Genomic DNA, 20,542 nt, shown 5'->3' on the forward strand with positions numbered 1-20,542 from the left:
TTATGAAACGGCCAAGGGTCTCAGCCTCAGGACTGAGAGCCCCGAATCTGAATGGCCACCTTCTGGCTTTTATTGATGCACACACAAGAAAGCAACATTGTTTTCTCCAAGGTCTGTGAATTTCACACATTGTACTAAGAAACTGATTTGAACTAATTACCTTGCCTGCAAGCAGCTGAACCATCAGTTTCAGGATGTACCTCCCCAGGAGACAAAACCTTTATGCTGAAACTTGACTGAAATGGATAGATGGAGAACTGATGTTACTACACCATTGAATCTCTTCCCAAGCAGGTTGTGGGAAGGAATGCAGCCACAAAGGCAGAAGCTCTCCTTAGCCGGGGGAAGGTTGGGGGTCTATGCGCACCTCTGTCAACCCCGTGGGTTCTCCTGCTGGTCCCCACTCGACTGTGCCTGGCTTGAGTTGTCCCTCCCACCCCCCCACCCCCCCGCGGGGAATCTTACTGACTAACCAGCCATCCTCTGGGGCCAAACGGAGACATAAGGTGTAAGCACAAAGGTGAAGCAAAGTCCCTGAAAGGATGAGTCTCACAGACTCTTTCTTTAGGGGCAGGTACGAGGGGACAGACAGGTAGGCTGCTGCGTGGCAACGATACATAGGATTAAAAACAAACTGAAGAGACTTAAAATGAAAGAGATACTCCATCCTATATCCCACTTGGACTCCATGTCCTTTTCCCCAAAAAAAGTATTTACTGGTTATGCTAATTTATTTTGAAAATTTACATTTGTTCCAAGTCAAATTTACACTTGATATTTCTTGTTGGGTTTCAAGTCGTACTGCTGTCCTCTCAGTTTCCCAAGTGTTTTGTGTGTCTGCCTTGTGCTACCAATTTTCCTGTGGCTTTGTTGGTGAGATCCACAGAGGCAAATGCAAGTGTTTTTCCTTGCTTCAGAATATGTGCTGTAATCACTATATCTTCTCCTAGTTTAGCAGGTGACATGTACCTTGAAAGGAAACAAATAGTTAACAGCAAATGATTTTTAAAAGGGAAAGTTGTATGCATCACAGAGAGCTGCCTTTAGGACTATTTTTAGGATTAGAATAAGTAACAGTAACAGTAAGCTTTTTGTCCTATCAAATTTGAATGGCTGGTCCTGACCAAGTTCCATCTTACCCAAACCATATATTTCTTTTCCCGTAAATATAGGAAGGGGTTTTTGTACCACTTCCCTTTTTTGTTAAATTTCTCACTTCATATTTATTTGGGGCTGGTCAATGATTTCTTCCAGCGTTCATTTAATCTGCTTAACTTCCTAGGTGAATTATTACTTGGTGTCTGTATCTTCTCAATTTTTAGAATTTACTCAACTCTAAAATGACTTAACACGTTGCGTACGGATCACGAGAATCTTCACGAGGGATTTAAACCCCGCCGTACGCAACGTGTTAATATAAAAACTGTAAGGAATTAATATGAGGTCCTTATAATCTTGGTGATGAATTGTGTAAACATGTTTAGAGATACACTTTCTACTCACATGTATTAAGTTGTTATTCCCTTACTTTTAACATATAGTAAATCTTTGGGACTGTCCTAGTTTCTGTTCAAGTGAATCACTTTGAAGCTCAGGCAGCTTTTTTTTTTTTTTTTGAAGGGGAACAGGACTTTATTGGGGAACAGTGTGTACTTCCAGGACTTTCTTCCAAGTCAAGTTGTCCTTTCAATCTTAGTGTGGAGGGTACTGTTCAGCTTCAAGTTGTTCTTTCAGTCTTAGTTGTGGAGGGCGCAGCTCAGCTCCAGGTCCAGTTGCCATTGCTAGTTGCACGGGGCACAGCCCACCATCCCTTGCGGGAGTTGAACCAGCAACCTTGTGGTTGAGAGCCCACTGGCCCATGTGGGAATCGAACCGGCAGCCTTTGGAGTTAGGAGCATGGAGCTCCAACCGCCTGAGCCACCCAGCCGGCCCCTCAGGCAGCTCTTGATGGTAGCCAATACTTTAGGCAACATATACTCTTAAAGGCCAAAACTATGATTTATAAAAATTCTTTAGGATTGTGAAAGCAGCAGTATCTTAGAAGATCCTGAAATGTAGTGCTAGATTTAAAGATCTCTGCTCTGAATTGAGACTCTTAATAAAAAGAGGCATCAACTCGTCTTAACTTACTGCCCACCACACAGAATAAGGTAAGGACCGCTGAATATGCCCACTGGTACCATAAGCAGAACCTTTTCTTTTCATATGTTTTAATTTCACTTGATCTTAGCCAAAAGGCCAAGAAGCGATGTACATCTTAATTTCAAAGGAGCATTTGCATCTTGTCCAGTGATTTGCTTATGGCACCCTTAATTTATTTCCATAGTAAAGAGGGACTGAATGTTTAAGTTAGCCTAATAAAAGATTTAGATTGTTTACAAACCTAATAACTGAGTTACTGCCATTGCCCTCATGTCAAATAACACTGGCTTTCCCACCCTAACCCCTGCCAGTCCCCCACCCTAACAAAAATCTTTTGTTGTTGCTTAGGTGGAAAAAGCAATTGTGTTGAAACTAAATCCCTGGGCCCTGCACTCTTGAACAGGCCTAGCAACACTACTAGTTAATGTTGTAACTGAATTTTTTACATTTGGAACCATTTGACCTATGCAGGCATTTTCACACGTGAGTGGCAGCCTAACATCTGGTGCCCTGCTCCCTTCATCATGTAGTTTAAACCTATAGCGCATGTCTGTGCAGTTCAGGGAGAGGCCCAGATTGCAAACGACATTTGCAGTCACCTTGTTACAAGGAGGTGATGTATATACATGAAGGTTTCTCCAACTTTTAAAATTTTATTCAGCCTTTTTCCTATATATTATACTTGTATCCTTAAATATAGCCGTCATAAGACGTTTGTACAAGTGGTACTTTTCAGGCCTAACAACGGTTAAAAGCCATGAGTTTGTAGTGATTTTTTCCCCCCACCAGTATACGTATTAGAAGCTGAATGTTAGACCACCCCCCTTTTACTACTGATACACACTACATTTGGAAATTAGTTCCTCTACTAGATTCTAAGGCCATGGAATATTTTAGGACAAATCTAGAGCTGCACTTAAGGATGAGCAGTTAAGGGCACCTCATACTTTCTGTTACAAATGTATTTAACCTTAGTTGTTTGAAATGAGTTATCACATTAAAGTTATTTGGGGTACAGTTTGGATACATACGTTATGTTCATATCAACACTGACGCCAGGTGCACCCCTTTCTGTACAGAGCAGAGCCATTGTTGATATGCTATCCACTAAGGTGGCTGTTAACCCTCCATGAAGAGTGCCCATCTTATTGGTATGCTCCTCTTCTACTTTCAGTTCACAAATCACTTTCCCAGGAGCAGCAGAGACAAGAGTCACCTAAATGTAAAGAAAATAATTTTGAACATTCTATTAGTAAAGCTCAAACAGCCCATCAAGAAGCTGAATGTTAGACCATTACCCTTTTACTACTGATACATATACTATATTTGGAAATTAGTTCCTCTATTTGGATTAAACTGAGTCACCCCCAAAAAGCTGATTCCTAAATTCAAATGTTACCAATCTCTATGATAGACATTAACCCTTATGTAAACTCTTTTTAAAGAAAAAAGAACATTTTGGGGAAAACAGTAGTAGTTTTTAATCTCCACTCTGCTGACATAAATCAAACATTCCATCTGAGCTTTTCAGCCGTATGGACAACAACTTAGCATCTCTTAATGTCTCCTTAGAAATTTTGCACCAACAAAGTCAGCTGGTCCCTGTGATCTGTTAACCCATTAGAAGTTTAATTTGGATTTTCCCTAGTTTTTGCACAGGGTAATTTTTTTTCAAAAGATTTTCACTAAAATACCGTGTTTCCCCAAAAATAAGACCTAGACAGACAATCGGCTCTAATGCGTTTTTTGGAGCAAAAATTAATAAAAGACTGGGTCTTATATTAAAAGAACCGGTCTTATATTAAAAATTATATAAGACCTGGTTTTATATTAAAAATATTAATTTTTGCTCCAAAAGACGCATTAGAGGTTATGCCATAAACGCAACACAAAAAGTTGAACAAAATCCAACAAGTTAAATTCAACTGCTTTTAATTCCCTGCCCAATTTACAGTATCACAATGAAAAAGAATTACACAAAACAAAATGAATAAATTTAAAATTTTATATCAAACATCTTTAAAAAAGAAACAGAAATGTTTCTTATATCTATTTAAATTTTTAATAACTAGTAAATAACTAGTAAATAACTATTTAAATAACTAGTAAAAACTATCATAGCATAATATTTAGAAGTTGGGATTGAACTGTAACTGGAATGTGCTGCATCCAGAAACTGTAATTTTCACCATCACTAGAGGGATTCAGGCAGAATATAGATGAATATGTAGTGTGTCTGTTGTTTGGGGATTGGGCGGGGGGATGTCTCAATTAAATGGTTAGATTCTATACAACTGCCATTTATTGACCACTTTTATATGCCAGGCACTGTGCCAAACACTACGTGTACCATATAATAAGGAAGGCATAATTTCCATTTTGTGCGTAGCTTAAATTCAGAGTGGTTTATTCTCAAGGTCACCCAGGATGTGACAGAACTGAGATTTAGATCTAGGTCTGCTTATCTTCAAGTCTCCCTAGTCACTCACTATAAAGTCTCTTGATAGACAGTGGCCTTCATGGCTCCCACCAGGAAGATATCTCGGAGTTTCACAAACCACAACTTTAATGGTTTTACTGTTTATCCCCTAGAAGGCCGTGAAGTAAAACAAAGAGAACCCTACCATCTAGACCATCCTAAACAATGTTTTGCATAACAGGTAAATCAACGGAAAAATAAATGTTACAATAGGATCAAGTCTATTTATACAATAAACATCCAGCCATTAGATGTCCTCATAAAATAATAATACACACCAAGCAGGGCCAAGGTGGAACTCCTCTTATTCAGGCATTTACCTGAGTGTATCAAGCACTGGCAATGTGAAGATGAATGAGATCGAATTCCTGCTCTTAAGGGGTTCACAGTCTAGGGAAAGAGACAAGTACACAGACGATTGCAGCAGAAAGAATTATTGCAAACAGAAATATGAGTTGTTTGAAGTAAGGATATCTAACTTATAAAAGCATATGCTTTCAGGGAAGAGATTGGAAAAGGCTTCCTGGGGAGTGACATTCAAGTCTTAAAGGACAGGTAGGAATAAGCCAGGTGAAGACTGGGAAAAAAGGCAGTTCAGAAAAAGAGAATCAAATGTGAAAGCCTCATAGCAAAGGTAGTTTAGGGTAATTTTAAGGCAGTGTGTTTCGTAGAGGTCAGTTCTTAAAGTTCTGAGATGACAAAAGGTAAAACATGTCGATTGGATTTTCTACTTCAGAATACTTTTCCTTTGTCCCAACGTGAAAGGCCAAGGGACATAGTAATATATTAATATATGTTGGTTTAGTAATATAAGGTTGGTTTAAAATGTACATTGGAAAAGAGATAATTTTGTACTCATCAGCCAGATATGGCAAGAAAAATGCTTTTTATGTGTTGCCAATTCTTGTCTCCCTAAGTAAAATAAAGGAGTTAAGCCAATGGAAGATAATGATGAAGCAATGTCCTACCTACCATCCCAGAGCTAATAACTAGCCTTATGGGGGAAGGGGCCAGTGGAGAGCTAACTTCCTTTGAATGATAAGAGTGAAAATTCGGGAGCAACTGGGCCAAGGGCAGATGACCCAAACAAATCAGTAAGATGTCATAATCCTCAGGGAGCATACCAACCAGTAGAGGTTATAAGAGGACAAAAATAACAAATGAATGCCATGGGAGGCAAAACAAAACCCTAGGGAACAGAATTTAATTAAGTATTCCCTGAGGATTTAACCAGCTGAAGTAACACTCAATTCTTGTTCATTGGAGAAGTGGTTATGAGGACAAGAGCCAGGAAGGAATATAAGCAATCATTGTATTTTTCCGCACAGATTGGTAAACGGCAGATACTACTGACTCATTCCTAAATACCTATAAAGGTGGATACTACAAAGGCCTCTATCATATTAATTGGGAAGGCAGGATTTCTCTCATACACAGGTTCTCTAATGCCTTCAACTTGGAGGAGAGGGGCTGACAGGGAAGGAGCTTCCTTATACCCTAGATTGGGGACTGGGGCAATGTCTATTCACACCTCCAGTTCTCTCAAGGGAGAAAGCACAAATCCTTGCAGAATTTTTGCAGCTGATCTACAGTTTGGAATCTAGTATTTGAATAAAGAGTTGATCCCAGGAGGGCCGCCCGGTGGCTCAGGCGGTTAGAGCTCCGTGCTCCTAACTCCGAAGGCTGCCGGTTCGATTCCCACATGGGCCAGTGGGCTCTCAACCACAAGGTTGTTGCCAGTTCAATTCCTCGACTCCCGCAAGGGATGGTGGGCAGTGCCCCCTGCAACTAAAATTGAACATGGCACCTTGAGCTGAGCTGCCTCCCGGATGGCTCAGTTGGTTGGAGCGCGTTCTCTCAACCACAAGGTTGCCGGTTCGACTCCCGCAAGGGATGGTGGGCTGCGCCCCCTGCAATTAGCAAGGGCAACTGGACCTGGAGCTGAGCTGCGCCCTCCACAACTAAGACTGAAAGCACAACTAAGACTGAAAGGACAACTTGAAGCTGAATGGCACCCTCCACAACTAAGACCGAAAGGACAACTTGACCTGGAAAAAAGTCCTGGAAGTACACCCTGTTCCCCAATAAAGTCCTGTTCCCCTTCCCCAATTAAAAAAACACACAAAAAAACCCAAACCGAAAACAGGCGGGAATTCCCGCCCAGAAATCCTAGCGATAAATAGGAAAAATGTCTAAGAGATACACTGTGAGTAGTACGTTTCTTTCCCATTGTGGGTATTACTGGGTTCAGGAGCTGATTTCCCCGATTTCCGGACCAACTTTTCTCAGATTCGGGAAAGCGAAAAAAATTCATGAGAACGGGTGGGAATTCCCACCTGGAAACCCTAGCTCAGAGTGGGTGCCAAATCCCTTTCCCTTTCAATATTGATTAACTGTTAACTTGAGTTCATTATTTCACTAATTATGTCTCAATTCCTTAACTTCTGTATCTGAGCCATCTAAATTACCATGTTACTTCTCTTTAATGTATTTTTAATTACAGAAATACAATCATTTGTTTTATACAAATAAATAGTATAGAAATGTAATTTCTTACTTACTTCCCCGTCAGTGCTTTATATCTTTCAATATAATTCTCTAGGCTTATTCAAACGTGCACATATATAGTGTTTTTCTTTTTATAAAATTTAAACAAATGGCATCATATTACACACATTCCTGTGCAATACATTTTTCTCTTCCCAGTACTGAGTATACTAGATGTGTTCTTTCCGTATTTTTTACCATTACAAACAAAGATGCTTCCATTTGTATAGGATTACCAAAATTAGAAAGCTGGGTAAAAGGGTATATAAATTTTTAACAAATCTGCCAGATTACCTTCTAAAAGCAGTGCTTCATTCCCTAATTCCTCATCAGTAATGCGTTATTCTTCATTTTTACAATATCAGGGGCAAAATCTGATATCTCCTGGTTTAAATCTGCACTAGCCAGACTAATAGAGCTATTGGGCATCCTTTCCTGTTTACTGGCTGCCTACATTTCTTTTTCTGTGGTCATTGTGCCCACATCCTTTGTGCTCACTAACTTATTTCAGACTGTCTCTACAGCAATTCTTACCATATCAGATTTTAACACCTAGACAAATGGTGAAATTCTTTTCCAGATTATTGTATTTTGACTTTTATCTTTTGCCATAAAAAATATGAGTTCATATTAGCAATGTGCACAGTGCCTGAAAAATAGTAAGTGCTATCTAAATGTTTGCAAAATAAATGATAAACAAAACTTTCCAATTTTATAAAGTCATACACAGCACATCATTCAATGACTCCTTAACAGAGCTACACTGATTTTTTTTACTAGTTGCTCTATAGTTGGACATTTAGGTTATTTCTCATTTTTGGTATCACAAACGCTACAATCAAGATTTTTGTACGTAAGTCTTTGAACAAATCTTGTTTTATCATATTCTTGCGCATTTCTTGTACTTAGACAATTTAAATGGCCAATAACGAATATGGAAATATCTGTTGGCATATCATGTTGATTTCAAATAATGTCATTGCCCTTTTGTGGTCAACCCAAAGCCTCAGAGATCTATAAGTATAAGGTCAATTCTTTTTTTAAAATTAGTTTCAGGTGTACAAAACAACGTAATAGACATTTACACCCCTCACAAAGTAGTAACCCCCTCCCCCAACCTCCTATCCCTGACATTGTATATAGTTGTTACAATTCCATTGACTCTATTCTCTATGCTGTACTCTACATCCTGTGACTATATATATATTATAGTTGACATTCAATATTATTCAGTTTCAGCTTCAGGTGTACACTGCAGTGGTCAGGCAACTACGTCATCCCTGAAGTGGTCTCCCTAATAAGAGAAGTGCCCATCTGACACCCTACAAAATCTTTACATTATTGATTATATTCTGCAAACTGTCTTTCGTATCCCTGTGGCAATCTTGTGGTAACCAATTTGTGCTTTCTAATCCCCTCACCTTCTCCCTCATCCCTATCCCCCTCCCATCTAGCAACCCTCAGTTTTTTCTCTATATCTCTGAGACTGTTTCTGATTAGCTTGTTCATTTATTCTGTTCTTGATTCCACATATAAGTGAGATCATATGGTATTTGTCTTTCTCAGATTGACTTATTTCACAGCATGATATTCCCTAGGTCCATCCATATCATTGCAAATGGTTAAGATTTCATTCTTCTTTATGGCAGAGTAATACTCCATTTTATAAATGTACCAGTTTCTTAATCCAGTCATCTACCGATGGGCATTTCGGTTGTTTCCAGGTCTTGGCTATTGTGAATAGTGCTGCAATAAACATATGGGGTGCATATATTTTTTCAAATTAGCGTTTTGGATTTCTCTGGCTAGATATCTAAGAGTGGAATTTCTGGGTCATACAGTAGCTCCACTTCCAGTTTTTTGAGATACCTCCATACTGACTTCCATAGTGACTGCACCAATCTGCAGTCCCACCAACAGTGCACAAGCGTTCCATTTTCTCCACTTCACCAGCACTTGTTGTTTGTTGATTTATTGATGATAGCCATTCTGACCGGAGTGAGGTGGTATCTCATTGTTGTTTTTATTTGCATTTTTCTAATGATTAGTGAAGTTAAGGTCGATTCTTAACCTTTCTAATCATTTCCATTGTCTTCAAGGGCCCCTCATCTCTTTATTCTGTGTCCTCAAGGTTCAGTCCTAAATCTTTAATGCTTCTCTCTAATCTGTGTTCTTCCTCTTGAGACATCTCCTTCACTTCCACATCCTCATCTCTCATTTCCATAGGATGACTACATAACTTTATCCTGCTTCTGAATTCCGTTCTCTTATTTCTTTGCATGTTGGATTCCGCATGGTATTTCCAAATCCTAACACAGTGCCTATCATTTGAGATTTCTAAGGTGCATTCTTGCACGTGTTACTGGGAAAAAAGTTCCATTGGCAAATAAATATGATAAAAATGAAACATGTTTATTGCAGAACTTTCAAAAGTTTTAATATGCAGAAAGGATACAACATCTCCACTATGTGAGATACTCAGAGTAGTCAAATTCATAGAGATAGTGGGTGGTGGTTGCCAGGGCTAGAGGAAAAGGGGAACAAGGCGTTATTTAATGGATACAGAGTTCCAATTTTGCAAGATGAAAAGAGTTCTGGAGATGGTGTCAATGGTTGCACAACAATGCAATTAACACTACTGACTTGTATACTTTCAAATGGTTAAGATGGTGAATTTTGTTATGTGTATTTTACCACAATTTTTAAAAAGGGGCGCTATAACATCAGTAGTTCCTTAACTTATTTATTAATGGGATTCTTTTTCTCAGGGCACATCTGAAGGGATCATTCCTCAGAACCCTCTTCTCTCCTCTCCTAGATGATAAACTCCTAGAGGGCTAGGAACTGTGGTTGGTATTTCTTCATAATCTCACAGTCCTTAACTTGCTGATTTAAAGTGATCTTATAACAAGAGCAGGACATTTGAGTGTTAGTTTTTCTGTATCTGTTTTATAAAAGATAGATTTTGGGTGTATTTATAAACACTGATAAAAGAGTTTTTAAAAAGAGAACAGGCTAAAATAAAGAAGTTTTAATTAATATAAGATCTCATGCATTGACTTGACATCTGTACCAGGATTGATTGAAGTGCCTTATTCAAAAGATCATTTCCTGAGGAATAGAAAGTCACTATCATTTACCAGATTCTATCAGCTAAAATCAAAACATCTGTCTAAAAAGCAAAATCCCCATTGGAATATTATTAGCCAGATTTTGAAGTGTTATTCTCCTTGATTCATTGGCTTTAGTAAGGCCACTGCAGAAGTGGGTGACAGGGCAGACTTGAAAAAATAGTGACTGTGCATCTCACTTGCTGCTCACACTCATAAACATTATCCCTTCTCATTTTTGCAAAAGCAATGAAGTAAGAGTACAAGTGTGTCTGGGAACCATATGCATTCATACCCCAATTTAGTTGTAACAATGTTCTTGCATTTAAAAATGAGCATTTCTTGCCTTGAAATAGCTCTGATATTTAAGTAACTAGAAACACAACTATTTGACATAAAATAATTCTGTTAGTAAAGGTCCAATGAGGCAACAAAAAAACACAGTAGTTATTTTAACAAAGAAACTTTAATATAAAGAATTGTCAACCAGAGATTTAGGGAAAGACCAAATTCTGTTCCATGTAAAGACATGCGGAAGTCTCATGATATAACAACTAAGAGTTCAGTACAAAGGCATAGTTTATATTTAGAGAGAACACAGCTATTTTCTAGTTTTGACCCAGAACAAAGTAAATGACTAGCACTGTTGTCATTTGGACTGGATGATTTTTGTTGTGGGGACAGCGGAGAGGGAACAGCAGCTTCCCTGTTCTACCCACTAGATGATAGCAGAGCCTCTCCCACCCCACTCCAATTGCGATGATGGAGACATTGCCAAATGTCCTATGATGAACAAAATCACTGCCAATTGAGAACCACTGGTCTAGGTCATGTTACCTTAAAACTTATGGTAAAAGGAAAGGAAACCATGTCCACAACTAGATTTATGCATCATTATGCATATAAACATACTTTACCCCTAGCAACTCTGCCCACATGAAACACAGCCACAAAACCTATTTTAGATCAAACTAACACAGAGCACCTACTATCGTATTGACCTGTGCAGTTATATGATAGCCACTAGCCACATGTTGGCACTGAGCACTTGACACATGGCTACTCTGAATTGAGATATGCTATAAGTGTAAAAATCACACTCGATTTGAAAGATTATGAAGCTAATACTTTTTTTTTGTATTGATTACATGTTAAAATATTTTGGATAGGATGAGTTATCTAAAATATATTACTAAAATTAATTTACCTATTTTGTGTGTGTCATAGCTAACATAAATCATATGACTATTACTATATTTGGGCCTGTTTATGGTCTCTGATTTTAGTTCTATTTGTCATATTTTATCCTTATTTCAATACTATGTTGTCCTAATTCTAGCTTCATAATATGTCATATCTTTACCCTTCTTTAATATTGTTTTGGATAGATTCTACTTTTAGCATTTCCATTTAATTTTTAGAAATGGTCAACTAGTGCAAAAAAATGCTTAGAATTTGGTTGGGATCACATTGAAGTGTTAAACCAATTTAGGGGACATTTGAAATATTTCTAATATTGAGCCTTTAATATTAATCCATAAATACAGCATATAGTTTCATTTATGTTGGTCTTATTTAAATTATCTCAATATTGTTTTGTAGTTTTAATATAGAGATCTTCCAGTTTTTTTTTCCAGGAGAATTTACTTTAACAATTTTGTGACACAGGTATGTTCAAGGTGAATTCTTATAGAGTCTGCATATCCGAAGTACACCTTATTTCATCTTTTGAAACATTTTTGTTGGGTATTGCATTCCACCTTGACAGGGATCCCCCCCCTTTTATTACTTTAAACATAATGCTCCCTTCTCTTCTCACTTGAATTGTTTCTGTATCAGTTTTCTATTGCTGTCATAATAAATACCACAAACCCTGGGATTCAAGCAACAAAAATGTGTTATGGTTCTGTCAGTCAGTCTTAAGTCTGGTATGGGCCTCACTGGGCTAAAATCAAGATTTCGGCAAACTGAGTTATTCTCTGGAGGTTCCAGGAAAGAGTTTCCTACTCATTTGAGTTGTTTGTTGAATTAAGTTCCTAGTGGTAGTGGGATCAAAGTTACTGTTTTCTTGCTGTCTATAAATTGAGAGCTGTTCTCTTAGCTTCTAGGAGTTACCATATTCCTTTTTGTGGTCTCCTTCCTTCATCTTCAAAGTCAGCGATGGCAGGCAAAGTACTTCTCAGTTCACATCTCTCTGACTCTATTTTTGCTTTTCAAATGTGACGAGGTCTGACAATTAAGTTCACGAACTCATCCTAGAAAAAGTGCTACATACCTCATTGCTGAGTATCACTCCGGTCATCTTCGAAGTACACCCCTTAGGAAAGCTAACTACTGATGCCAGTGCCTAGTCCACCCTTCAAAGCAATTTTGGAACTCTTTTTCTCGAATGGTCATCAGAGCTGTCATCGTATTACCCTTGATGTCCTGAATGTTATCAAACTGTCTTCCTTTCAATATTTCCTTTATTTTTCAGTAAAGAAAGAAGTCATTAGGGACCAGATCAAGTGAGTAGGGAGGGTGTTCCAATACAGTTATTTGTTTACTGGCTAAAAACTCCCTCACAGACAGTGCTGTGTGAGCTGGTGCACTGTCGTGATGCAAGAGCCATGAATTGTTGAGAAAAAGTTCAGGTCGTTTTCATCTAACTTTTTCACGCAGCCTTTGCAGCACTTCCAAATAATAAACTTGGTTGACTTTTTGTTCAGTTGGTACCAATTCATAATGAATAATCCCTCTGATATCAAAAAAAAGGTGTTAGCAACATCATTCATGAACTTAATTGTTAGACCTCCTATTATGAAATTTATAATTACACGTGCGGCTAGCATTTGTAGCCTGAAATCATGTCTATTGGACAGAACTGGTCTAGACACAGGTCGCACCACTATTCAACCTTACTGCAAATTCTGAGGAACTCTACACGTCTAATTTAAAGATATATCTTCTTGGAAGGCAAGTTAACACCAATGCCAACTCAGTCAAGCATATGGTTTATGACTGTTCCAGACAAAGGCATACACAACCCATGGCAGGGTTAGCATGAGAAGACACATACACATAAGGTTGCTTAAAACTTAACAATGAAAATGGCTATAGATTTTTTAAAGGAATTCTAACTTCCCCTTAGACCAATACTTTCTCTTTTGGATAATATATCTTTCAAAAAGTTACTGTTAAATAGTAGTGTGTCCTTGGGTTTTATAGTATTTGCTATTTGAAAACATAAAATACATTTAAGTATTATTTCCTCTGTTTTTCAGCAAAGCCCTGAGAGATAATTAGGGACATGTGGAAAACACAGCCTAAATGTTGCATTCCAGGAGGGAGACAGACCTTGGTGCAAAAATGTAGTAACACATTCTTCCTACAAACGACTGCAGTTGATCTGTTTAAACCCCCTTTCTACATTATTTCCAAATTTCCCAGTACTCTATCTTGATCAGAGAAAAACAGGCATGCATGCATTTAAACATTTAGAAAAAAAAACCTACAAGTTCTTAGGCTGTTAAATGTCTTCCAAATGTGACATAACCAAGGGCTTTTGTTCTTCATGCTTATTTATAAATGCTTTCTATGTCACATGATGTTCTATAAAGACACTGAAAACTAGGAGTCTGGGCTAGTTTGTTCCTGTGCAAAGCGGGCAGGGTTGGCCCTGCTTAACCCCGCTGCACCCATACAACTAGCACTTGACTTTCCTACCTTACTGCAATTATTTATCTTCTAATCCTCTGGAATGTGGACTGTGTCTTACTCTTTCTGTAACACTGCAGGCGGTGTTTGTGGAAGAGTCGAACTCTAAAGTCTTTCTAACTCTAGAACCGAGGAGTTGTGTCTCCACGAGTGATAACCATACTTACTTATGTACATTTATATGAGATCACCTATGCACTTGACCTGGCACACAATGGAGCTCCATCATAATCATTCTCAGTAAGGTGAACTACAGGCGCAGCTGAACAGAATGAAGCGAGATACTTATCCAAGCATGGTGCCTTCTCTCCCTTCATCACAAGCAGGAGCTTCGCCTCCAGTACCTTTTCCAAAACTCTGTCAAAACCGTGGGCACTGCCGATGGCCTTCATCACCTCCCGCAGTTGTTGGGTCAGGCTCATCTTGGGCCGTTCGCCAGCTTTTGAGCCCCGCGAAAGAATGAACCTTGTAAGAACCCGGAAGCCCAGGAGTCCGCGAAAAAGCACAAGGGCGCAGAGGACGAAGAGAAGCGTCCACCTGCTCTGCGACGTGCACGCCGCCGCCGCTGCCCCCCGCTGGCGCGCTGACGTGCGCATCCCGCTGTGACCGCGCGCACGCGCCGTTGTGTACTCCCCGCGCCCGCCCCTCACCCGCTCCACGGCCGCGCCTGTCGCCGTCAGAGGGCGGAGCTCGTTTCCGCACCGGGCGGTGGATGCGGGACCATCGCGGCGGCGGGAGCACCGAGGCGGCGGGAGCATCGCGGCGGCGGGAGCCAGGGGCGGCGGGAGCATCGCGGCGGCGGGAGCCAGGGGCGGCGGGAGCTGGCGCAGAGCGATGGCGGAGAGGAGTCCGGAGCTCGGGCCGGAGATGGGCTGCCGCGACGGTGACCCCACGGGGAAGACGCGGCACCTAGCGTGTGAGGAGTTCGCTTCGGTCGCGAGCTGCGACGCCTCTGTGGCGCGGCGCTACCTGGCAGAGAACGACTGGGAGATGCAAGTACGCCGGTTGTATCGCCTTTGCGTTTTTCCTCGCACTGCGCGCGCACAGCGCCCATTCCCTTGTCTCTTTTTCAGAGAGCGCTGAACGCCTACTTCGAGCGGCCGGTGGAGGAGGGCGCCTTGCAACGCCGCCCGGAGTCCGAGCCCGGGTCCTGGTGAGTGGGACGGGCGGGGTCGCACGGGCGGCTTTGTGCGGGGCGCAGGGCTTCCTGGACCCGCGGGGTCGGAGAGGCGGAGCTGAGCGGAATAACCGTGACCCAAGGCTGCTGGGTCTGTCTGGCGCCTCCGGTGGAGATGCGCCCCAGCGGCAGGGTGACGCTTCTCCCCAGAAGCCCACCGGGTCATCTCCAAGGTAATTTGGAGTCGGGAGGAACAAGCTGAAGTGTAATTCTTGACTCAAATTATAGGAAATGTGTAAGTGAGGGGTTAGAAACGAGAGAGGCAAAAGCCTTCATTGAAGAATGGTAACTTGGGAGTCTCCTTGTGTCCTGTATTGTTTATTTACTCTTTGCTGGCCAGCCATAATAATACTTTTCTATAAAATGCACACCCGCCCCTGTTATTTCAGCTCCCTCCCCAATTCCTGGACCACTGCTTTTTAAAGTCCAGATGCCTCACAAGTCCCTCCACGGTTTGACCACTGCCTGTCTTTCCAGGTTTGTCTTCTGTTCCCCTCGCTTTCCTACCCCACAAAAAGTTCCAGGCATATCAAACTTTCCCCTTCTCCAGTGGGCCATTTTCTCTTGGTTTCAACCTTTGTAAAGATGTTCATTACCTCTACCTAGAACCTTTCCTTCTTCCTTCCTTGCTAAGTAATATTTATGTTAAAGGCCCAGCTTAGACATGATTTATCTCTGAAAAGCTTTCCTTGATCATCCGATTCTGGGTAAGGTTCCCGTTTTAGGTAATCCTGTAGCATCCTGCATGACCCGTGTCATAGTAACAATTCATGTTATAATTGCTGTTTACTATTTTATATTTCCCACTAGACTATACATTTGGTGAAGACAGTATCTGTTTTATACATTGTTGATTTGCCAAAGTCTAATACAGTATTTGGAATGTGTTAATCTTTCAGTAAGTATGTATTGAATGTGTAAAGTTCTCTCACTATCTGGGCAGCCTGTACGGTTATCTGTTCATAGTGGAGACTCTTGTCCCTTTGACCTTTTCAGCTGCACTGGGTTATAGATATGATGTTATCATTTTGTTGGGCTCCTTTCTCTGTCTGCCTGACCTCTTAGTGGGGAATTGTCCACTCAGTGAAATATTTCAGGCGCTCATGTTGTAATAGAGCCAGTTAGATTAGTAGGTATTCACTTAGCCTAAGCTGACCAGCTAGATTCTCTCTGTGGGATTTAGAGGTGAGGACCAAGAGAGTGAAGTCTGAATCTTCCTATGGAGCTGGAACTATAACATTAACATTGTAACTTAGTACCTTTGGGGATTCAACCCATCCTTTTTTGTTGATGGGGAAGCTAAGAAGAGAATGAAGCTGAGGAACGTTGAGCAAGAGTGAGAGAAAGCCTTCATTATACTTCCTTAGGCATAGCTGCACTCTTGGACCTGGCTTGGTGACATGTTTGTGTCCTTATAAGTTCCTTGATTTTGCCCAAACTAGCCGGAGTTAGTGTCTGTTAGCACCCAAATTGTAACCAATAAAGAAATCGGAACAAAGGAGCTAGATTCCCTGAAGTAGTCCCTCAAAAAATTGTGAATCAAGCTGAGTAATGGTGGTGTGGAGGACCATTAGGAATCCTCCACCCTAGAATCGTAAATTAGCAAAAACAAGCAAAGTTATGGTCTGTTGTCTCTTGGAACTCAGACCAAGTGCCATTGAGAGCAAGGCTTTATCTATAGAGTAAGAATCCATACCGATATAAATACATATGACCAGGAGAGAAGGGAGCACTTTTCCTTACAGTAGAATTCCAACTACTAAATGTAGAAGGCATGATGGAATTAGGGAGAAAAATCACTATTTGGGAACCACCATAGTAATAATTATTTCAGACAAATCACCAATGGATACTAAAACTCATAGGTGAAAGTTGATGAGAAACAAGATATTTACATAATCTCAAAGTATCTATACACAAAGTACTACAATGGGGAAAATAATGACTGCAGTGGAGAAATCTGGTAGACAATGCCTTAACCAAGTGATCAAAGTTAAATGACCAGTATTGGGGATCAATCCACATCAGGTACCTCCTGTTATGATGCACTAAGGAAGACACACTATCACATGTGTCATTCCTGCCAAAAACATGCATAATGTGGATTCAGTCATAAGAAAACATCAGACAAACCCAAACTGCAGGAAATTCTGCAAAATAAATGGCCTGTATTCTTTAAAAATATCAAGGTCATGAAAGACAAAGACTGGAGAACTATTTTGAATTAAAGGAGATTGAAAGTCATGCCATCTCGATGCAGCATGTGATCCTAGATTAGGACATTGGTGGCACAATTGGCAAAATTTGAATTGGTCTTTAAATTATAATATTGTATCAATAGTGATTTTCTGACTCAATAATTGTACTAGGGTATACGAGTATATGTAAACATGTCCTTGTTTTTAGGAAATACATACAAAAGTGTTTGCAAATATTTCAGAATAAAAAGAATAAAGCAACTAAATGTTAAGTATTAGGTTGGTGCAAGAGTAATTGCAGTTTTTGCAATTTTTTAACCTTTTAAACTGCAATTACTTTTGCACCAACCTAATAAAATGTTAACATTTATCTGGGTCAATGGTGAATAGAATTCTTTTCACTGTTTTTGCAATTCTGAAAGTCAAACTATTTCAAAATAAGTTAAACTAATAAGTTAACTAGACTTACTGTGGTGATCATTTTGCAGTGAATGCAAATATTAAGTCATTGTGTTGTGCCCCTGAAACTGATAGTTACATATTAATTCTACCTAATTTTTTTTAAAAGGAAGTTAAAATATTGGTATTAAATTTATTAAAATTATGAATCCAACAACCTATTTCTTAAATGTATGTAGTTTATAAATACTCAGCGGTCATTTTAATAATGTTTTGTCCCTCCCTTCAAATGTCTGGGCCTTGCATTGGGCTCACTGCCCAATGTTCATAGAAGCTAATACTGTGGCACTAGCTTTTGAGAAAAGAAAAAAACTTTATTGCAAAGTCGACTGGCAGGCAGACAGGAGACAAGACTCAAAATCTCTCTCCCTGATCCAGGGTTTGGGGTGAAATTTAAGGGGTTTCGGTACCAGATTTTCCTGGAAAATGGTCCCATCACTTCTGAAAGGGTTCTGGTGGCGTTCAGATTCCAGTCACGTCCAGGTCCTTTGGTTCTGTGGGTGGTGGGGGGGGGAGAAACTTTGGTTCTAGGTGTAATTTTCAGTATTTTCTCCTCTGAATGTTTCTGCTGCATGACTGCAGTTTTTTTCTGTTGTCTCTGAAAATCAACTCAGTATCTTGTAAGAAACAGGATAGGGCCAGTTTTGTCTGGTTCTGCACTTATAGCACTGGTGGAGATAGTGGAAGTTGGGGTCAGGTAGGACCGTGGACTAGAGCACATACATGTGGTCTCTCTGGCATGGTAGTGTCAGAGGAGTCAGATTTCTTACATGGTGGTTCAGGGTTCCTGGAGAGAGTGTCCCAAAAGGCTGGAGTGAAAGCTGCAAGGCTTCTTATGACCAAGAAGACCCAGAATATCCTTTTCACTGTATTCTATTGGTCAAAGAAGTCACTAAGGCCCACATTCAAGGGGAGGGTTGTTAGATTTCACCTCTCAGTGAGGAGAAGAACAAAGAACTTGTAGCTGTTATTGATCTGCCATGATGAGATCTTATTTCAAATGTAATTTAAATGAAGCCAAATAAATTTGGAAATCTTACATGCTTAGTCTGATTTGGGGTCCTAGTTTATAAAATAATTTTAATGCCATGTCATTGAAGGATATTGAGTTATCTAACTGTATAAGTAAGCAAACATTTGGATAATAGAATATTTTTCCTCAGTCATGACTTTTGCTCTTCTATTGGCAGATTCTTTAGGGTTCTTTTAAAATTTATTTAACTGTAAAATGAGGGCTACAAATACTAAATACTTTCAAAATTAAGCAGTTTATAGATTATTTTCCAAGTTGTGTTTCATTCTGATCTTGCTAGTGTTGATCTAACCAATGAGGAAACAACTGATTGCATTAGTTCTAAACCCAGCACATCTGAAAATCCTCAGCAAGAAGATGGCAGCATGTTCTCTTTAATTACCTGGAATATTGATGGATTGGATCTAAACAATCTGCGAGAGAGGGCTCAAGCAGTGTGTTCTTATTTAGCCTTGTGAGTATTATTACTTCTGTTTAGAGGTAGCATGGTAATGCGTCTTACCTATGTACAAAGAGGGTAACAATTGAAGGTTTGGTACCTGAAAGTCCAGCTTTCAGAAGAAACATCTGAGAGAATTAAGAGTGATTGCATCTGAGCACAGGATTGGGGTGGGGGCGAGGGAAAGGGGGTCACTGATTTTTGTTAGAAGCCTTCTAGTACTATTTTACTTATTAACTTTGTGTATAATTATTGTGAAAATTAAATTACCAAAAAGATCTTTGTCTGCCACACACTGGCTCTGTCCTGTGTAATCGTCTGTGAGCCAGTTACAATCTCTGGAGCTCAGTTTTCTTTGTTATGGATAACTGTTCCAAGAGGATTGAAAGAGATAATCACACTTAAAGCACCAATTAGCATGTAGGACCATTGTATGCTCTCAATATTACTGGTTCCTATTGTCTAATCCTTTTAACTTTAAAGTGTTGTCATGTATATGTTTTGTTTTAAAAATTAATCTTTATAGTATTACATGTTAAATTGCACAGATCTTTCTCATTTTATAGTTGTCAAAGATCAGTATAAATATTGAATATTAGGTGTTTTAGAGGATAGTTTTGTGTTTCTTTTATGTTGTGGTATTTTCCTAATCTAGATAGCTGCAAATGAAATGGTAAAGCTGGTGTTTATCATAAATTGATGTTTTTAATTAGGTACAGCCCAGATGTGGTATTTCTACAGGAAGTTATTCCCCCATATTATAGCTACCTAAAGAAGAGAACAAGTAGTTATGAGATTATTACAGGTAACAACTTTCCTGTTATTTAACTTTTCTTTTTCTTTGAAAAACAAATCAATGAAAGAGATAAATCAGAGTTAGCCTATTGGAGCATAGACATGAAAAAGCACAAATAAAACAAATTTAAGAAAACAAGCCAGATACAGGATACTGAAAGGACTATAGGAGAATATTTTATACAGCTTCATGTTAACATATGTGGAAAAGTGGTGAAAATGGATGAATTTTTCAGGAAAATATAAATAGTCAAAATGTGAGGCACTGAGTAGCTTTTTCGTGAAATTAAATCATTAAAACTTTTAAGTGTGATAATTACATTGTAGTTATGCTTTTTCAAAAAGTCTTTATCTTTATTAATTCCTTTTTCTTTTTTTAGCTTTTTGCCCTGAATAATTTAGTTTTTTTATTTTCCATCTATTTTGTTTTCACTAAGTATATTTAATGTACCACTTTGGCTACATTT

General features: G+C 39.4%; 2 protein-coding genes across 2 annotated transcripts in view; one reads left to right on the forward strand and one right to left on the reverse strand.

The window, feature by feature from the left end:
* ACOT13 (acyl-CoA thioesterase 13) lies at positions 1-14,884 on the reverse strand. Its single transcript, XM_019716833.2, has 4 exons — positions 14,752-14,884; positions 14,319-14,718; positions 3,174-3,358; positions 1-969 (listed from the first exon to the last, which is right to left on the reverse strand). The coding sequence occupies exons 1-4, from the start codon at positions 14,763-14,765 to the stop codon at positions 813-815; spliced, it is 756 nt and encodes a 251-aa protein (XP_019572392.2). The 5' UTR covers positions 14,766-14,884; the 3' UTR covers positions 1-812.
* Positions 14,642-20,542, forward strand: part of TDP2 (tyrosyl-DNA phosphodiesterase 2) — a 13,824-nt gene continuing 7,923 nt past the window's right edge. Inside the window, exons 1-5 of the mRNA XM_019716829.2 lie at positions 14,642-14,701; positions 14,752-14,970; positions 15,048-15,127; positions 19,122-19,295; positions 19,994-20,085. Of these exons, the coding sequence (XP_019572388.2) occupies positions 14,687-14,701; positions 14,752-14,970; positions 15,048-15,127; positions 19,122-19,295; positions 19,994-20,085 (580 nt within the window). The 5' untranslated portion in view covers positions 14,642-14,686. The remainder of the gene's footprint in view (positions 14,702-14,751; positions 14,971-15,047; positions 15,128-19,121; positions 19,296-19,993; positions 20,086-20,542) is intronic.

Source organism: Rhinolophus sinicus, linkage group LG14 (genome assembly GCF_036562045.2).
Source record: "Rhinolophus sinicus isolate RSC01 linkage group LG14, ASM3656204v1, whole genome shotgun sequence".
Taxonomy (NCBI): domain Eukaryota; kingdom Metazoa; phylum Chordata; class Mammalia; order Chiroptera; family Rhinolophidae; genus Rhinolophus; species Rhinolophus sinicus.